Here is a 21,165-nt window from a genome sequence, read left to right as displayed (position 1 = left end):
CTTTGGCCAAATGCTGCAATACTGAAGGCACCACTAGGTGGCACGCTTGCTTCTCATTAAGCGTGTGCTCATGCCAAATCATGTTGGATTATTATGGTGTAAGTGAGAAACGTGCGCCAAAAACAAAGGTGATATGTGGCTCAAAAATGTATCTCATTATATTTGATATGTAACAAAAAAGCGGGCTTTGCTTTTCCAGGATATTTGCACACTTAACTATTGAATGATTAGTACGGCCTATTTTGATACAGCCCATAAGCTTGATATAATTCTGTGTCTGATATCGTTTGATTATATTGCTATGGCCCATTAGCCTGAGACCACATGTACCCAATCAGTCGACAATCAAATATATTTCATGAATATTGTAAAAAAAAAAACATACCAGACGCAGACAGCTACATAAAGATATTCGTGTGAGGGGGTTGACAAAGTTATCCTCAGATTTTCCGTATGTGGGCTCTAAATCGCGGAAAGTGGGGCTGTCATGCTTTGCTTCCATTTGCCGCATTTGTTTTCATCTGACGTTCCAATTTCCGCAGCCTGGCGCAATCAATGTCGGCTCCAGATCCATATCGAGGGAGGCATGTTCGAGCAATGCCATGCCTTTTCGTAATCCCCTGATAAAACAGATTGCATTCTTCGATAGACGGAGTCTGATCTCTGAAATATGATGGTAGCAACGCATAACAGTGGTGGCAGCTCGCACTGCGAACCAAGCACTCATGTGTCTGTACAACATTCGTTTTTATTTCAACCTTCGCCTGTCGGCTAAAAAGTACCCCTCCGAATGTCAAGTGCAAGTTCCAAGTTGTACATCGTTGGCACAACAAGCTGTCAGTGCCTGATAGATAATTTTTTATATTGCTTGTGGATTTTGTTTTTGACGTTAGGCCCACTGACTGGGTGACGACGTCATCAGTGGATCGTTGTCCCACGGCTTTTGCCTCCACATGCAGTAATTTGCAGCTTCGCTTATTTGAATTGCTTAAACATTTGACCAATTGGTTTGAATGCTGCCAGTCGGCGTCCACCGTAATATTCAAGGTCACAATCACCGTCAGAGGTCATGAGAGCGTCATCTATGCGCACCATTCAAAATGATTTGTGACACTCGTTTGGATAAATACATGATGCATTACCAAACCAACGACTGCTTTATGTCGAAGAGTCTCAAAGATCAGACAAATCGCACCCGATGAAGTGACACGTTAGCCGGCTCATATGACTATAGCGTTGCCTGCCATATTTCTTGGGTTTTGTAAACAACATGGTATAATTGTGAAGAGAAAAAGATCTCTTTTAGTTTGGTGTCAGGTGAAAGACTACGTCCACCATTGCGGGCGCGATGCTGCACGGACGTCGTCCAGATATTTTGAAAATCTTTAAGCCATTTTTCATGACCCGTGACGCCGCGGTCACATGGCTTGTGCTAACCCAACTAGTGCTAGTTGAGAGCTGTTGTCCAGCGATTGGCTGTCGCACCAGGACTTTCGATTGTCATTGGAATTTGTCTGACCCGACGATTGGATTCGGATATACGATGAGGATGTTGCATCGCGATCTGGTCGCTGGTGCCAAAATACCCCAAGAATTGTATTTTGAAGCTTTCACACATCACACATTTCAAGAATTTGACATCTGTGACAGATGGATTCGAGAGCATGTCAAAGCCGGATGCAAAAGGGTCAACGCTGTTATGCACACCTTTTTTAACAAAGAGACAAACTTGCATTCCATTAAGTTTGACTTTCGGTATTGCACGCGATATGAAGCGGCTATCCCAAACTCTCCATTGGTGGTAACCATGGTTAAATAGCCGATCAGGACTTTTCAGATCAGTGCTTTTCACCTACCCATGCGTACATGTGAATCCGTAAAGAAACCCATCTGTAAGATCCGTAGACATATTTGCGACCATCGTTTTTTCTGACAATGAGCGCGGCTCACATATAATACAGACCCTGGAATCGCTGGGCTGGCCCTGGATTGGGGACTTGGCGCAAAAGAAAAGCGCCCCGAAATTATTTAAAACCCTTAGATGGGTGCGAAAAGCCATCCTCCTCGCTTTCCAACCCTCTTGAATGCTGCGTTCATTTGTGTCACGAAGCGAGACGCTCCCCTCCATGCCGACGATCACGTGCCCTACCCAGGTGTCGACTGAAGGCTGCAAAGGCAGGACAGCTTCGTGGTGTGCCGCCGCAATCCGAGGCTGCCTGCCTCCGGCCACAACTATGAACTCATCTGTGATGAGATTCGACGCTCTCACTTCAAAACGTGTGTGCTAACTCGTGCATCTTGGTTTAGGCCCATGCAAATGTATCCCCAGACCCTAGTGGCCTTTGTTACTGGAAGTCCTCGTCCTGCATAAGATCCGGTATGTTGCTGCGATGCCATCTACTCTGACTTGGCCTTTGCTTCAATGTAGCGCCTCCATTAGATTTCACGTCCGACTTCGCGCGTATTTTATCATCTGGCATCATAGTGCTGTGGAAGGGCTTTGAGCCACCACAATGCATCTACCGTCACGTCAGCTTGCGTCATTTTTATATGCCAAGTCCAATCACATTGTGTTACCCCATAAATTATTGGTCAAGTCGGATGAGATGCACTTTTGAAGCCATCGAATTCCCAATAACCAGTCGAGGCATGCATCACATTGATTAGGCGCCGCGTTAACCAACGGCACTGCTAGTCCAGAGCACGTTCATTCTTAAAACAAACGCTGTGAGTGCTAATCAATCTGTTGACTGCTCTTAAATCTTATATAATGCATAGTAAGGGAGAAATTTCATCGTTTTCCCGCCAACAACTTGAGAAGCATTGACGATAGAACTTGAAACAGTACATTTTCTGACCCAGCATGGCGAGAGTAAGGTTTATGTAACACTTTGGTCCAGATCAACGCACTGTTCGTGGTGCGACACGAGCCAACCCGCTCCATAGGATTAGCGTTAACTCGGATGATTCACAGCGATCGACATCGCCGTACTACGGCTGAACTTTGCCGGTCCAGAAATCCATACCCTTCAATGGAGCAGGAATCGGGCCGCCCAGTATCATTCATTATATATGTGGAGGGATGCGAATTTACGCGTGGAAGTTACAGCGAAATGACAATTTCCAGTCCAAGACTGTTGACTCCTTGCGATCTGAAACTTATCGGAGCTGCAAAGAACGTTGACTGCCTCGTACCTAGCGATCACGAATCTGTTAGTAGCGAGGGGAATGTTAGATTGAAAACAAAATGTAAGGCCTATGCAACCCTTAGCAATGTGTCATGTTCCCGATTTTGAGTGGGTCTAGGGTCCTGAGGGATTGTTTATACACCGTATCACATAAGTTTATAAATTGTTTTGATACGGTATGCGATTAAGATCAAAGTTTTCAACCATCAGTGTTAGGTTCTCCGCCAATGGTCCGGACCTGTCGCCAGACTCTGCCGCACAGTGGGACCGCAAGTACAGCCTGTGTAGTGTAGCCAACGTTTCTGGCTTGTTGCACTTCGCCCACGCTTAATCCACAGTAAACACGCCTTTTTGGGAGTGGTACGAATAAAATGACTATAGAGCCCAGCCCATCCGTATGCGCTGCGCCAACAGCTACGAAAAATACATGCTGGTCTTCGAGTTGGCCAATCCCCGACCTGGTGCTGACCTAAACTCGAACGGGTAACGGTCCCGCCACACCCACCATACCCATAGCACCTGCAGCCCCGCCAGTTGATCACTTTTGTGTTGGCTAATTTAGCAGTGTTTCCGTGACTGCATGATTAAAAGCTTTGTTTATGGAATAGCCTCGACGCACCGGTGAATTAGAACAGTTAGTTAGCCACTGGATAGTTGGCATTTCGTTGTTGTTGTCATTTCGTTCAGCTGACCCCATAATGCAATCCCTGCCAGGTGTGAAGCCTGTGCTACGCAATGAGCTAGAATCGCTTTTGAACCAGGGTGGGAGTGAAACATTTCATCGCAAAAAGACCGTGCGGGAGCGAACAAATCAATTCACAAAAGATGAAACTTATGAACTTGTGACTGATGTTTCAGCAAACAAAGACATGTATTTCAAGTTGGCATGGACATAATATCATAAACCTGACAAAACCGTCTTGTTTTTGTAACATCTTAGGCCCTAAAAGTGAGACGGAATATATTCAAGAATAGTAATTTCATGACAGTGCAATGAACATACAAAATTATTAACACCAGTAATTTGATGCTGCACTTTGCACTTCCCTTCCACAGCACTTTCAACACAAAACAAAGCAAAGGAATGCAATAACAAAATAACAACAGAAAATTCAACAAGCATAAAACACTCAAACAACAAAACCCTCGGATTCCTACACATCAGCCCATCACCAAGTCAAACACAATAAGCATACCTCTGGCTTCTGTTAAGATGGGGTCTGGGAAAACAAACATTTTGTCATTGCTTCTTACAAAATACCAATGCTTATTTCCATGAAAGTAGCCTTACTGTGCCTAACCTAAAGAGATATTAATTCATCTCATCATGTCTAGCCTGTTTGTATCACAGCAGCAGTCGTGAGTTACTGATTCTTGCACAATTCCTGTTGCTTCTTACCATGCACTTAACCAACTTTACCTACATTAGAGTAGCCCATATGTTGAACATCATCTCAGCTCACCTATCTGTTGACAGAAACACTTGTGATCAAAACATGATAAAGCTAATTTTTGGCTGGCTTCCACTTGCATTTTTGCTCAGTTCATTTGGGTATGCTTGTTGACATCAGACAAAGTTGACAACACACAAATCAAAACACTTTAAATCACTTTGAACAAGCAACTTATTGTGATTTTCATGGTTGACCGATGTCAAGGTCAATAATGGGCATGCTCCACAAAACAACCTCTCTTCTTCAAAAGTAGCATAACTTTTAGATAACCATGCCAGTGTTACGGCTTGCCTTTTCAGCTGCAGCAAAGGCATCTATTTAGGCTTGTTTATTCATATTTAATGACAAAGTTTGAGATGTTGGCCTCACATTTTAAACGGGATTGTCTGACTTTTTGTTACATACTTACATTGTAATTGTTACATACATACAACTGATATTATAATTGCTATGCAGCTTACACTATTCCTGTGTTAGAAATGTAGAGCATATATACAATACAGTCATTTGCCAGTCAGCAAACTATGACAGCTATGGAAAAATCTGGTTGAAGCAGCCATGAGGGACCACTTCAAGAAATTTGGGGCAAATAATCAAGAATATGGAACAAAATAAGCCCATTGCATGCCTTGTGGTATCATAATTTATCTTTTGACAAAACTCCATGGATTAAAAGAGAAAATGGCTAACTCTGGTTACCAATCATGTGTTGAAACCAGGTAAGGTAAACAAGTACTTGGTTCACAGGAGGCTTACTGGCTTTTTCCTTCTCCCCAAAACAAAAATCAACACCTTTTGCATGGTTTACTGGCAGACAGAATCATTCCCTTCACTGCCAAGTATAAATATAAATCATGCCTTCCAACCTACGAGATTAAAATAGGAAACAAGTAAGAGGTGTGCATTGTAAACATCTCCAGAGGGTAGAATTTTGTCATCAAACACTTCTGTATTAGCTGCGTCAGGTCTGTCCCAAAGCTCTGTATGGCAGCATTAGGATAGTCTCGTCAGGTAGCCTGGCGAGTTAGACACTCGAAAGGCTTAGATTTATCGTTATCGAGCACGACCATGAACCAAGAAGGCGGTTAACCGAGGGCTTAGTAGGGTAAAAATGACAGTTAACTGTTTGTAAATGACTACTTCTGTCTGCATATAATAACAAGCTGTCTGTAAATAAGTTCCGTGCTTCAAAGTGTCTCTTTCATTCCATGTGAATTGTTTACTCTTGGGTGGATATCAAACATGTTTGCGTGGCTGGCGAATTCATCCAAGTCATACATAAAATAGTACAAGTTTGCAGTACCTTTAAAGACAATCGGAAAGTAAGGAAGAAGAAAGTAGTATTACACTCGTATGATACCAAGAAAAACAAAAGTAATTAAAGAAGCATGAAGACTGATACTATTTTTGGCAAAACTTTGTACTCAGCCAATTTCACTTAAAATATGTGAACATGAGTGCCCAAACGATGATATTTATGTTGTAAATCTAATTTAGAAGTCATTTCGTAATTTTTCACTCCTGTATTTCGGGAGTGATGCAGTTTAGTGGTCAAGTTTCCTCGAGAAAAAGTAATACGTGGAGCAGAATTCTCTGCCAGGCCTTCTGGTGTTTTCACCAGGCTCTGCTTTCGTGGTGTGGTGGTCAGACAAAAAAAAAAAATGGGGGATTCGTGAAAACCTTCCCTTAGCGCATAGCTGCCGATTGTGATGCATTATGTAAACGAGCCAAATTTGATGCGTGCAAGCGGCTTGGGTCGCTGGGCTTCTTGGGCTTGGAGGTACCTGGCGCCCTTGCTCTGTCCATACATTCGACATGATTCGGATGTAGGTGAGGCAGGACATAGCCATAGGTGTCCAGATCTTTGGAGCCTTGTTTATGCTTGGTGGTTTCAAGTGAGCTCGGTTTTGGATGACATCTGGAAACCTCACAGAGGGAAACATGGGTTTGACATGTGCGTCTAGAAAATGTCAGGCAGGAGTGAGAAATTTACGTAAAATGTTGGGAACAGGAGTGAAAATTCCTCCTCGTAGGGCGCTGCTTTGCACTCAAAGTCGGCAAGTCTAGAACACTGGTGCCACGCGCTTCAAACCTGCACAGAACAACCTAATGTATCCAGATCAGTGTGCGTCGCTGGTTTTAGTTTGAAAACCTGTCTAAATGCCACTGCAGAAGCGCCGAAACAACGGATGACGAGACAGCGAGCAGGCCCCAAAATGAAGCGCAAAATTAATTCATGCCTATGAAGTAGGAGATGAAGACGCCGAAGAAAATGACCGGAGACGCATCGGTACTCGACAGCTTGGCGCGGCAAATCGGCGGCAGCGACAATGAGCTGGTCAAACTGCCAGGGCTCCGAGTAATGCTGCGAAGAACAGCACTTACGTGGTCCAAAGCGGGGTTCTTCCACAACGTCTGCAAAGACAGCAGCGGCAGCACCAAGGTCATAAGGAACATAGTGCACATTGTCTGCTGATACTGTCAAGCCGGAAATGGTCAGGCAGGGATAAGAGATAGTTGCTGCGATGGCAACATGGCAAAGTTGTAACTATCTAGTGGCCACCCAAGGTCTTCAACATGCTCCTCCTTATGCACTCGTCAGAAGCCAAGCATTTCAGGGAGAATGTGTAGACGTGAGATAAACCACTTATGATGAACCACTGCGTTGCCGGCAAAGAGCTCACATAGTGCGGCTTGTTTACCACGGGCAAGGTCCAAGGCCAACGCCAGCACAATATCGCAAGTCTCACTCATTTGCAAGATGAGGAGCCCAAAGTCGTTCAAGCCACATCATAGGAAGCGGAAACGACGGGGCCAGACGACGCTGCTCTTTTCAAGACGGCATCAGGCAAAACATCGCTCTTCAGACCTGCAGGAAATGCTCCACGAGACACACTGTAGAGCAAAAGCTTTAGCTCTGCCTGGTTGCAGCTCGAGAAGCCAGACGACAGAGTTGTCGTACCGGCTGATAAGACACCCACCGGAGACCACGAGTACGGCTTCAATGCACGAGTCGCGAGCTAAGCAGGCTGCAGTCAGATTACCCGGAAATTTCGCTGGAGGGCTTCCAGCAATGAAATGTAGGTACGAATGCTTGCTGTATAAGTCAGATCAAGTTGCGACTATGACATAAAACAACGTCCGCAAACCGTACGCTGGCAGCCTATTTTTACATTTTCCTGCTTACTGCGCTCTGTGTAGTCGTTGATAAGCTATTTGTGAAACGGATCCATTGAATCGAACTTATGCCTAGCTGAGGGCAGTTTTACCCAACGTAATTGTTTTCCGAAAACGGCTTCCGAACAGTATAGTGTAGCGACACCAAACTTGGCAAATCTGCAGACAGCCAAATAGCTCGCCCGGCGATGCAGACAATAAATTTGAATCAAGGTCACGGGGCTGTAACAGGACACGGCAATCTTAAGGGCAGCAGGTACAGAGCTTTTAATGCAGGTATAGAGCTTTTAATGTAGGTACAGAGCCTTTAATGCAGGTACGGAGCTTTTAATGCAGGTACAGAGCCTTTAATGCAGGTACGGAGCTTTTAATGCAGGTACAGAGCCTTTAATGCAGGTACGGAGTAGCGTTAATGCAGGTACGGAGCTTTAATGAGGTACGGACAGAGCTTTAATGCAGGTACAGAGCCTTTAATGCAGGTACAGAGCCTTTAATGCAGGTACGGAGCTTTTAATGCAGGTACAGAGCCTTTAATGCAGGTACAGAGCTTTTAATGCAGGTACAGAGCTTTTAATGCAGGTACAGAGCTTTTAATGCAGGTACGGAGCTTTTAATGCAGGTACAGAGCTTTTAATGCACAGGTACGAGCTTTAAATGCAGGTACAGAGCTTTTAATGCAGGTACAGCTTTTAATCAGGTACGGAGTTTTTAATGCAGGTACAGAGCTTTTAATGCAGGTACGGAGCTTTTAATGCAGGTACAGAGCTTTTAATGCAGGTACGGAGCTTTTAATGCAGGTACAGAGCTTTTAATGCAGGTACGGAGCTTTTAATGCAGGTACAGAGCTTTTAATGCAGGTACGGAGCTTTTAATGCAGGTACGGAGCTTTTAATGCAGGTACAGAGCTTTTAATGCAGGTACGGAGCTTTTAATGCAGGTACGGAGCTTTTAATGCAGGTACGGAGCTTAGGTACAGAGCTTTTAATGCAGGTACAGAGCCTTTAATGCAGGTACGGAGCTTTTAATGCAGGTACAGAGCCTTTAATGCGGGTACAGAGCTTTTAATGCAGGTACAGAGCTTTTAATGCAGGTACAGAGCTTTTAATGCAGGTACGGAGCTTTTAATGCAGGTACAGAGCTTGTAATGCAGGTACGGAGCTTTTAATGCAGGTACGGAGCTTTTAACCATCGCCCTGACAGTGGGGTCGATGGGATTCTCCCTCAGGCTTTTGAAGATGACCCTCCAGCATAACGCGCAATCGCGTAAAAATATATTAACCAGCCTATGTAGTATCATATGCGCATGTTTTGACAACAAAAACGGGTTCCTAACTTTTTTGGTTTCTGAGTAGCAGTGGTTTTTTTTAGGAACACTCCACGGCGATCTACGGTCGGCGCGTGCGATGGGCGGTAAGCGACAATGCCGCGGAGCGCGAGGCGGGCCGACGTTGATACATGAACAGAGTCACACATCATAAATATGTGCTAACACACATAAAACCGACACGTTTGTGGTCAAAATGGAACAAGGAGCCCATTATTTTAAAACTGCTTTCATAATAGCCTGCATGCTATTATAACGCTGAAAAGTGCGATATTCGCCAACAAAATCGACCTTTGACCAGGGATAATGCCATTCTTTACCTAAACAAATACAAATAGTACCAATCGCGACATCTGGTCGAGACCAACCCGCTTTCGTTAGTTCAAAAATGTCGTGGGGAAGGGGGTCGCATCGAGCCCCTATATGTCCGCGTTATGAAAAAACCACGAATCAGGGCAAAGGTAAAACGCAAACATAGACATTTGGATTTCCTCAGAAACGAACATAAAATGCATGCATCTATCCATCTACATCTGAATAGATATATGCAAATATATGCATCAAAGGCACCAATGAACTGATCTCAGTCACATATAATTGGTTTGATTCTGTCTCAGTTATGAAGATCAGATGCCAAAGACGATGTCAAACACAACAGCTTTTGTTCAGAAAAAAACATGCAACCAGCATCTAGGTCGCAACTGGTTGCCTGAAAAGGTCTGAGCACCCTTCTGGCACTGTTTTTGAGCTTAATGACTGATGAAACGCACCTATGTTTGACGTGCACACAGCACATTCGTGTGTTAACTCGTATGGTTGCCCAGCCGCTCGTGGTAGCAGCCCGACCACCCTACCGCAGCGTGCGAGACGGCCGAAGCACCATCAGTGAAGAGAAGAGCACGCTGCCATCGTCGGCGCGGGTGCGCAGGGCTCAGAAGAACGCCCCTAGTGCGATGCGGCGCTCTTCGTGGGTCATCGTCCCTCGTGCGGCTGGAATCGCGAAAAGAAGCCCGACGCTCGACAGCGCTCGACTCGTTATGCCGGCGCTCGGCTGTGTTTCAATACTTACTACAGCTCGTAACCAAATTGGATGTTAGAACGAGGACAGATCCTGGTTGACAGTTGTGCTCACCCCCAACCACAGACAATGCTTAGATACAACGGAACGCAACCTTCATTTATGTCGTGGTTTCGCCACACCAGTCTATAGGCATTTCAACGGGGGAAATTTATACCGTTATTGATCATAGCACAGAACAAGTTTTCACAAAACCGGCAGTGTCCACCCAGCTCTCCTCGTGCCCATGCCCTTGTTACGATTGCCCACGCACGTGCCGGCTCTCGGCGCCGGCCCGCCGGTCGGTGTCGCGTTTCAGCCACAGCGAGCGCGGGCCTACGCTTAGAGGTCGATGCCGCATCCATCTGCCGTCAAAGCCGCTCGTAGTGATACAGGCACCGCACAACGCTGAGAGGCTGTAGCATACAGCGCATGTATGAAACCATTGAGAGCTTTTTGGTTGGCACCCTTCGCCATGGATAGGTAGCGCGTACTGCAACAGTCGGATCAGCATTTCCGCAGTATTTTGGACAAACTGGAACATGATAAGTCAGGCGAGGATAGCGCCGGTGCAGAGGAAGATACGACGTCTTAAGTCGATTCACGCTCCAGTGACAAGCGATGCCGCCGACACACCCGCCGCTGGTATCGCGGGAGCGCGCAGGTGTGGCTTCTCAGCCCTCAGAAGGAACAGTGCGGATACATATCGGCACGTCGCGACAGAGGCTGGAGAACGACACTGACGTCGCCGAGGTGCGGCCCTCTGAGACAAGTGTAGCGCACGAGACAGGCGGAGTGGAATCAGGGAAGAGCGGAGCAAGCAAGGCTCCTGGGCGGACCCCATGTAATATCACCAGTGATTGTCTTGGTCTTAAGGCTGCTGCGGCGGACACTCAGACGGAGGCCCGCTGTCGTTGTGCACTGTTTTGTACATGGGAGGCAATATATGATACATTTGTGCACACAAACCAGCTGCTAGATAAGACACGGTATCGGTTTCTGGATCAGTTACTGGACGGCTCCAAACACTCTCATCTTAATGATCTCGCGCCACTGACGCTCGTGGAGCTGATTGCTTTCATCGGGCTTTAGGCTGCTCCGCTGCTCTGGCGGAAAAGGTTCTCGTGCTGATGACCTTTTTGCAGCATTCTCGCTCCGCTTCGTCGCTCGTTATTCTGGACAGGCGGCAGCATGCTCGCATTCTCACCTCGCTGCATTGATGATGCCAGAAGGCTTACACAGAGGGGGAAATGTAACGAGCTCCGTGCCGTGTGGAATGTAGTGGAGTTGTTTGAGCTCAGCTTTTGGCGCTGCTACATCCGCACGGCGTTGGCTCCTGCCGACGAAACACTGGCTCGACTCCGTGGATAGTGCGGCCTCAAACTAAGCGCGCCCGCCAAGCCGGGAAAATCCGACAATATCACATTCTCGCCGATGCAGAAAATCGCTATGTGCGTAAAATCAGGCCACGTGACGGGCCGCGCGTCCAAGCGAGCCTAGAGCAGGCAGACACCCTGATACCGTCGGTGTCTATCTTCTGGTCCTGCTTCTGGCAAGGGACATGGCCAGATGCAGGAGACATGTCGCCACAGACCTCTAATACACCGCAGTCGACTGCAGCAGCGGAGACGGCTCACCCCGGCTCGCGAGCGGGGTCAATGTAAACAAAGTTTTGCTGTCAACATCGTTTAACCAGTACTTCATGGACTTCTGGTATATTAAAGGCCGATAATTCATTCACTCTGCACTTACGATTTAAAAAGGAAGCTAAAGGCCCTTCTTCACTACATTAAATAGGCGCGATACAAGCAACGTGTCGTAGCTGAGGTCATTTCCCGCCCAGATTTGTGGCTAATCGCTGCGCTGGGTGGCTTGAGAGAGAAGTTTGTGACAAGGCATGAGCTCAAAGGCTTATTCAACATCTTGTGACGAAAGCACAGAGGTTTTAAGTGCAGCATTGGTATTGGTCGAATAACTCGGTGACAATCACACTGTGAATGCGCACGTCCATCACGTGTGTGCGTGCAATGCGCCACGTGATTTGCCGGATTTGCACAGCTGTGTTGCACCATTTCAGCAGCGGTGGGAAGTGGGTGGAGGGATATCACCACACCTGGGTTAAGCCGCCCAACACCCGGTGGCATCATACGGCGAACAATGCGCCAGGTGTTGCGACGTGATAGGGATAGGAAAAGGGACATGAATGTGAGTGCGAATGAGATAGCGATAGGGGAAGCGGATTGTTGGGCAGGTGCGAACTGAACAAACATTAGGTCAAAGCTGAGCTCTCGGGCGTCCGACTACGCCTTGGCACTTTTAGAACTCTGGTAGCTGGCGCGCAACGCCCATTAAAGGTTCCAAGAGCAGGAAAGTTTCATTACAATCTTCTGATATGGAAGCAATCGGGCGTCGGAGTTGCGTAATTAGATAACTCTGATTGCTACGCCGGCCTGCCTTAATTGCTCGCAGGTTGTGGGCTCAGTACTCCGTTAATCGCGTGGCCACCAACGCCGAACTAGGTACGCATCGTAGTTCAGCGTAATGGTTCTATGCACCACGAACAAGAGTGACTCGCCTGGTCACAATGCCCAGTAGCAGGCTACCTAGCGGCAGCGCATTTTTTGCAAACTGTGCAAATGCATCAACGGACTATGTGTGCTGACAAATTGCACTATTAACAGCAAGTACATGAGGGCAAATACCACGCCACAAAAGCATTAAGCAGTTCACAGGCGGACGAGCGATATCAAGACCGGAAAGGTAATCTGCTTGATGGTATCATAAGTGATTTGCCCTCACTCAAATGGTCCGCGTAATGCACAACAACGAAACATCAGGATACTCTGTTTGGATGTCATTTACGGGCGAGGTCGCTGACTGATTGAGTCGTGCTTCAGCTACGACAAAAGTTTCCATTTGAGGTCACCGTGACACAGGGCTAAAAACACGGTTGGCCGGTGACCAGATCTTTTCATAAGCTGGTCACCATTCAGAAAGGCTGGAAGGCGGGTGTCAACATTTTGCTGAGAATTTGTCTCGAGAAGGTTAAGTTTGCAATCTCGCTTGATAACCTTAGATGAATATTCATCACAAATATTTGGCAGAAGAGCACTCGGGTAATGTTGGGTGGAAGAGCACCACTGTGCATTCGTGCTGTCGTGCTTATCACTGTGCATTCAAAGATGTGTCCGATATGATAAAAAACACAAGTGTCACCTGAGACCTCCCACTGAAGACGGAACGGCGTGAATTCCTTCTTTAAAAACATCATCCACTTTTCCGCGCTGGATCCATCCAAAGTTTTTGTTGCAGACGTAAGTCTGCTTTGGGTATAAGAAATATGAATGATAGATGGGATATCTTGATAATAAAGATATATGTGTGTTCCAAACGAAACAACGTCCGTTACTTTAAAGATTCGTAACTAAGCATAAAAGGTGTCTTTACAAAAACCTAAAAATGTTGTAGCTTGTTTTCTCTTGCCCTCTTTCTCGCAACTTTCCATTTTTGCGGCTCCAACAGTGAGAATCTCGTTGAGACTTAAATTGAATGTTGTCCTGTCACATCAAAATTGGACAAGCGGCTCTCGAGACATCTGGCTAGGGCGGAACTTCCCTCCCAGAAGATTAACGTAAATCTCACGGCCCACGGGGAATCGAGTTAACCAACCTTTTGTTGACGGAGAACGAGAGCTTTTTCGGCGCGTCGTAGGTTGCTCAGACAGATGAAGGCGCCATCTCGTTGGAGGGGAGCCCTGTTGGTGCTCAGACGGGGTGCGGGCTGCCAAGATGGATCCGACAGTATTGTGTATATGTGAAGCGTGGATGGTACTCGGGACACCGGTCTTGCGGACGTTCCAACGGGGTTTTAGCATGCTACATCACTGGGGCTGTTGAGCCATGTACTTGTCTGCTCGAAACCAACGTACGATTTCCGTCTGCAGCTGGCGCCGAACCAGCAGTTCGCGATGCGTGGAGCTGCCGCAAAATACAAGCGCAATGGTCCACAAGCTGCTGTCGGCCACAACCACTGAGTCGTGCGGAACTATGACGGACATTAAAGCTGGGCACGAACTTCGAGCACTGAAACTTTTATGATTGCGTTAGTTCAACGTGAACCTAACTTCATTGATGGCCAAATCCTGGATTGAGCTATTTATCGTGCCTTTCCATCTCATTATAACATATTCACTTCGGCATTCCCCCAGCAACCTGAAGACAAATCTTTCAGCGTTTAAATGCAGCCCTAATTCGTGGATTCATCACAACTGAAACTCAAGCGGAATGCAGCTTAATTCGGCTTTGGCATGAATAGAACTATAGTTAGAAACTAGACTAGAACATATATAGATGCATTTACTTGAGTATATGCGGTTTCCAACTTTGGTTTGACCTAATAACTTAATAAGAATTGCCCGCCAACTTATGCATTCAAGTATTTATTTGCAGACATGTTGCGACCCGTCGATGTGGTTTGTGCTGTTGAAGAATATCTAAGTGGCAAGCGTACTCAACAACTTTGCAGCGCTGCAACATGGCCACGATGTGACCTTCCCATTCGAGCATCGTGAAAAAATGTAGAACTATCGTCTTGAAAACAAACTGAAGAATAATTGTACAAAACGGGTCCACATTCTAACGACTTGACTTCGCAGCGGCATGAAGATTATTCACCCTAGTGGAGGATAAAAATGGATTATCGTTCTGGCGAAGGTGCATACCGATGTGTACATAACAGCATGCGTTCCCAGATTTTGGGTGTTTTAAGAATTTATGTTGTATTTCTGCAACAAAAGGAGATCAGGGCGCATCAAGCAGTGCGTGGAACGAAAGGAAAGGTGAAGGTACTGTCTATAAATCACTATTCGTTATCGACCCCGCCCGAACAAAGCACTCAGGCAGTCAATGAACAGGAAGCAGTCAATGCCACCTTTTCCAAAGACAACCTCGAATTCATCACATTATGGTCTAAGCGATCAATTTTAACGATAGAACAAATAGTCGTCAAAGCATTATCTGTAAAAAAACTGCATTTTTGTAAATATCCACTTTCACCACGCAGAAATTCAAGGAAAAGGCCTGGAAATCCTCGTTCGGTGAAATTTGCAAACGTTGCCTGGTAAAGGTGTGCTGTCACTAGCTCTAATTGACAAAATGTCCAAGTCCACGACACATCACGTTGTGTTGCTGGTAGCACCTATACCAAAACAGGGTAGCTGACAGCCATCCTCAAGAGGGGTAATCGCACCACCAAGTGTGCAAAATACCTCCATCGTCGGGCCAATAGGCCGCTGACAGGGTCCTGTTCGCTCCACATTTGAATCAGCGCCGGTCAATTTCCGCTTCATGTCACCGAGGCGGCTCGCTCAGCCGACAACCGGCGACGACGGCCTGCGACCGAAGCGACACCTGGTCGGCGGGGCGTGAACTAGACTGCCAGTCGATGCGCAATTCTGACAGCCCGCGGTCTCGTCAGCTGTCGGTCTGCTGAAACACGGCCGCGGAGCGGAGCAACACACGGCTCGCAAGTGTCAGAGGGACACGCTGTCTCCTATGCACGCGGTGGGGGAGTGATGGAAAGGTCAGGTCGTGTAGCTGCTCGCTCCAGCAGTCGGTGTTAATTAAGCTCCAGCCTCAATTTCGGCTCAAGTGAAAATTAAACTGCAGCAGTGCCTCGAACGACATGGGTCCAGCATTGAAGTGATTAATTCCTGCATCGTCCGGTTAACATAGTTGTAACGCAGCTGGTAACCGCCAAAAGAGCAGTTGCGGTAGTAGCGCAACTTGCAAAGCGATGCCCTACGCTGTCCTCTTTTGCCCATCCCTCGCAGCACATTTGGTGCTCCAACCCTATCGTATCATATCGCATTAACGACTTAGGCCGTGGCTGGAATGCTGAAGGGTTAAAAAATGCATAACAGGACGCAAGCCCCCGCTGGCCGCTCAGCGTCATGGCCCCCACATTTGATGCGTTCTCTGGTACTCATCTGGGCCCAGACCTGCCGCAGGACAGAATTTGCCGTGTTTCACCGGTGACGTCACAGCCATTGTCGCGTCCTTGATTACAACCGTTCGCGAAGCCCAATGCATCAAGGCTCAAGGCTTTGCCAGCTCCGGGTCTCCCATCCCCTCCATTTCAACAGTGGCGTTCCCTTGGCTTCGCTACAGCCGCCTTGTATTTCTGCATTCACGGCACGGCGGTCCTGGTGCCACGTCTCCTGACGCGTTGACCTGGTCCCTGCCGACGTCTCTGACATCCCTGTGGCCGGCACCACGTCTCCTTAAGCGCTGACCTGGTCCCTACCCACGTCTCTGACATCCCTGTGGCCGGCACCACGTCTCCTTAAGCGCTGACCTGGTCTCTGCCGACGTCTCTGACATCCCTGTGGCCGGCACCACGTCTCCTTAAGCGCTGACCTGGTCTCTGCCGACGTCTCTGACATCCCTGTGGCCGGCACCACGTCTCCTTAAGCGCTGACCTGGTCTCTGCCGACGTCTCTGACATCCCTGTGGCCGGCACCACGTCTCCTTAAGCGCTGACCTGGTCTCTGCCGACGTCTCTGACATCCCTGTGGCCGGCACCACGTCTCCTTAAGCGCTGACCTGGTCTCTGCCGACGTCTCTGACATCCCTGTGGCCGGCACCACGTCTCCTTAAGCGCTGACCTGGTCTCTGCCGACGTCTCTGACATCCCTGTGGCCGGCACCACGTCTCCTTAAGCGCTGACCTGGTCTCTGCCGACGTCTCTGACATCCCTGTGGCCGGCACCACGTCTCCTTAAGCGCTGACCTGGTCTCTGCCGACGTCTCTGACATCCCTGTGGCCGGCACCACGTCTCCTTAAGCGCTGACCTGGTCTCTGCCGACGTCTCTGACATCCCTGTGGCCGGCACCACGTCTCCTTAAGCGCTGACCTGGTCTCTGCCGACGTCTCTGACATCCCTGTGGCCGGCACCACGTCTCCTTAAGCGCTGACCTGGTCTCTGCCGACGTCCTCTGACATCCCTGTGGCCGGCGCCACGTCTCCTTAAGCGCTGACCTGGTCCCTACCCACGTCCCTGACATCCCTGTGGCCGGCACCACGTCTCCTTAAGCGCTGACCTGGTCTCTGCCCACGTCCCTGACATCCCTGTGGCCGGCACCACGTCTCCTTAAGCGCTGACCTGGTCCCTGCCCACATCCCTGACATCCCTGTGGCCGGCACTACGTCTCCTTAAGCGCTGACCTGGTCCCTGCCCACGTCCCTGACATCCCTGTGGCCGGCACCACGTCTCCTTAAGCGCTGACCCGGTCCCTGCCCACGTCCCTGACATCCCTGTGGCCGGCACCACGTCTCCTTAAGCGCTGACCTGGTCCCTGCCGACGTCCCTGATACCCCTGTGGCCGGCACCACGTCTCCTTAAGCGCTGACCTGGTCCCTGCCGACGTCCCTGATACCCCTGTGGCCCGCACTGACGTCGCTGCGGTCGGCGTCTCACCTCCCGCCTCCGCTCAGACCCGGCGGGACGCTCAGCCCGGCCTGATGGATGACTGCCGGTGCTCACGTGACGCGCGTTCACGTCTCTCCATCTGACCCTGGCCGGCTGGCAGCCTGTGGTGAGGCGCACCGGGCCAGCCCGCCGCTTCGTTGAACGTCGCCGGGCGCGCCGGCACCGCTCCGGGGCCGGCCTCACAAAAAGCGACAGACGGTGGGCACTGGAGTGGCAGCAGCCACCGTTTAGCGCTCGAGGGGGCGGGCGACGCCGCGCCGGGCGGGATGCGAGGGGGACGGGGAGGGGAGGGGGAGGTCTTGCCACGCCGCGGCGAGCTGCGACGCCACTGGAAAATGGGCTGCCACGCGCCGGCTACAGCTGGTATTAGAGCGCAGCGCTGGCGTCCGGAAAACCAAGCCATGTACGAGATGTGATCGACTTTGTGTTAGTTCGCGTTAGTGTGACAATCCGCACAGTTCTTCGATGCGCTTTACGTTGGCGTTTGTTTTTGTGTGCTGTTTGGATGATGCCATGATAATTAAACATTTCCAGGCTTTTCCGAGACGAGTGTTGGTGGCATGGTGACCACCAGTTCCTGACCACCGGGATTGCACCAATGGTGCAACAGAGATCTGAGTTTCATGCGGCTTCCTCAATCGTGTTTTGTTCCAGGCATTCTTACGTAACACGGAGCGTCATATGTGTATCCAGTGACCTTGTCCACAACGTTGCAGCCTCTGCGTCTGGCATTTCTGACAAGATTGTTGGTCTCCGTCTCAGCTTCCCCATCCGGCCTGCTGCGCCACAAGCTGGTCAGCGCGACAGCTACCCTTTTATTTGACTCACGTCTGTCTTCCAAATTTCCGCACCATGATTTGCTGATGACCTGTGGTATTTCTTCAATTAATTACATAGTGTCCATAGGTTTTCTGATGCAGTCCGCTTCGCAGAAGAGCTGGCCTACCCCGCCTGACTCACAGCGGGCTTTGATCTGCCGCGTGTGCGTCAGTTGGTGGAGAGAACATTGCCGATGCAAAAATGCACTCGCGCGTTTATGCGACGCTGAACTAAGCACCTGCCTACGCCGCGGTGGGATCCTCCGAAGACAGGGATTATGCTCTCAGGCGGCGCGACTTTAAAATGCGTTCAACTGAAAGAGCGTAAGCCTTCCTTCAATCGAACCACGAAGCGCCCCAACTCGCTTAGCAGGTCTAGCATTCAGCGAGCAGCGTTCTGGCCTCGCTTTCTGTAAAGACGATTTTGTGCAAAAGCTTGTCGGCTGAGCCAATGAGAAGCATTAAATGTGAAATTCTAGAAAAGATTGACATGAGCAAAATTTCTAGCGATCTAATTAAAGCATTTTTCAAGAGGAGAGGTGGTAAAGCTTACCGACTTGGTGGATAAGGTCAGCGACAAAAATGTCTATTTTCACACGACACTCGATGCCAAAAAATAGATTTACTTACAGTTTTGGTGACGGCCACCACAAAACATTAGAGCGTGGATTTCACAACTTTACATGAGCTTCAATGGTAATGTATTTCATCCCATAACACCACGAAGCCTTTCCGTAAATACCTGTAATCGTACCCTACAGGCCTATGGTATCTTTTTTAAGCTCCATCTCAGCCCGGCGACAAAACTATCCTAATATATTTAGTTAGTCACCCACTTCGGTGACAGGTCGGCGACAAATCAGTGTATTTCCGATAGCAAGCATTGGAGAGGGACAGGGCCCCAAAAATCATTTGAATTGACACTTCTGCATCATGCATGACAAGTACCACAGGCTTGCTTATATATCTTTGCTACCTAGTACGTAAAAGGCTATTGTGGCTTGCTGATTTAATCAGCATCAACGTATGCACGCTGATAACGAAAAGTGTCATTCTGATGTACTAGCTTATTTGTTTCCATGATCTCAAAATGCGGATTTTTACATCAGCATGTGTAAAATAAAAAAGCGTGGTAAACAAAGGTGTTAACCTTACCCCGATTCTCCGTTGTTCGTGGCGAGGACTGAGAGGGGGCGATACTCCTGCCATTTTCATACTAAGCATGAGAGCCTCAAGTAAAGCAGTGGACTGTTCGCAGCGAGATCTCGCGTGCTGTAATATGTTTTATGTTGCTACTTGCTGTGTGACAAATTTTGGGAGCCCACTAGACCAAGTCGACTTAACCAGACTAGACCCCACTAGACCATGTCAAGTTCAAATGCTCCCTTAAAATTAGGCTCTTTCAGCTTTGCATGCGCGTATGTGCAAAACCATACCGTCTAGCACCACGGAACATAAAGAAGTGTACTCCTTGTTTAACTCTGGTAGCAATAGCATGTAGCTTCATTTGTTTTAAACATACATTTACAATGTTGGGCTCCGTTAAAAAAACGGTGCCAGGCTTCCGCGCGTGGTCCACAGAATCGTCGGTTGCCCGCGCCGGCCGTGGATCGTTATGCAATGCTCACAAAAACCGTCTCTTATCAGAAACCAGAAATGCTCAAACCACGCTTTTTGGTGTCAAAACAGGTGCCATAAGTGCCCCAGTGGCCACCACAAAATTGGGTGCGACTGCACAACATCCTAGACTTGCATTCTCAGAAACCTCAAGGGAGGCGGCGCATAAGCTCCCTTTTTGAGGCCGAGGGTCAATATGTTCAGACAGAACTAGCGGGCTGATGTGAAGCTACCAACAAATATTAACGCAATTCCCTGGTTTGCTGCAGCTGTTGCGTGACAAAGGTTTGTACTAGCAACATAAATACCTGTTTTAATGACGTCTAACCGGAGTAACCTGGACTGACCTGGGCTGATTGCACTGGGTCGTTTTAGTCACCTAAGCACTCCTCTGGCTATTCAGGGCTCCATCGCCAAAGTGATTTAGCCATCTACAAAGCTCTCTGGATATTTGGGGTCTTCTTAAGTGCTCAAGGCCCTTTCGGTCATTTGGAGGCCTCCTCCATCGCCCAGGGGCCCTGATGGACTCCCAGACCGGTCAGAGGCACTCTGGACGCCCAGGAGCTCAGTAAATGTCCAAGGCTGCCTGCAAGCCTATTGCCCCTACTGCCCCTCTGAGATCTGGCTCTGAAGTAGCCTGTCTAGTAATTCGGTGACCATCGTGTCCCCCAAACAATTCTCCAGTCACTGACATTTATTTCTGCCTGTTCAGGATCCCCATCGAAATAGTCGTCAAAATCACCTTGCCACAACTGAAGTCACGGCTAGAGATGATGTAGGGTATGGGGTAGGATTATGGGTGAGGGTGGGGATAGCATTTTACTCTGACCCCGTAAGACGCAAAACCTGAGGTTTTGTGCAGGTGTACGCAGGGCTGTTTTTTCTGCGTGCAGCGTGTAGAAAAAATGTCCGTGCTGAATGAGTAGAACCCATCCTCTGCCTACTCACTAGGAACCATTTGGCGACCCAGAGGCTCCTGTTACGACTGCATGGGCCTCAGCTGGCTACCGTGGGCGCTCTAGCCGCTGTAGGGGCTTAAAAG

At 48.5% G+C, this 21,165-nt stretch overlaps 1 protein-coding gene across 1 annotated transcript in view; it reads right to left on the bottom strand.

The window, feature by feature from the left end:
- LOC119102998 (uncharacterized) overlaps window positions 1–17,201 on the bottom strand; it is a 35,853-nt gene extending 18,652 nt beyond the window's left edge. The window contains exon 1 of the mRNA XM_037226446.1: window positions 17,175–17,201. Coding sequence (XP_037082341.1) covers window positions 17,175–17,201 — 27 coding nt within the window. The remainder of the gene's footprint in view (window positions 1–17,174) is intronic.
- Between the last annotated feature and the right edge of the window lie 3,964 nt (window positions 17,202–21,165).

This window comes from Pollicipes pollicipes, unplaced genomic scaffold (assembly GCF_011947565.3).
Source record: "Pollicipes pollicipes isolate AB1234 unplaced genomic scaffold, Ppol_2.1 Scaffold_5724;HRSCAF=6776_pilon_pilon_pilon, whole genome shotgun sequence".
Taxonomy (NCBI): domain Eukaryota; kingdom Metazoa; phylum Arthropoda; class Thecostraca; order Pollicipedomorpha; family Pollicipedidae; genus Pollicipes; species Pollicipes pollicipes.
This window is presented reverse-complemented; position numbering and strand designations above follow the sequence as displayed.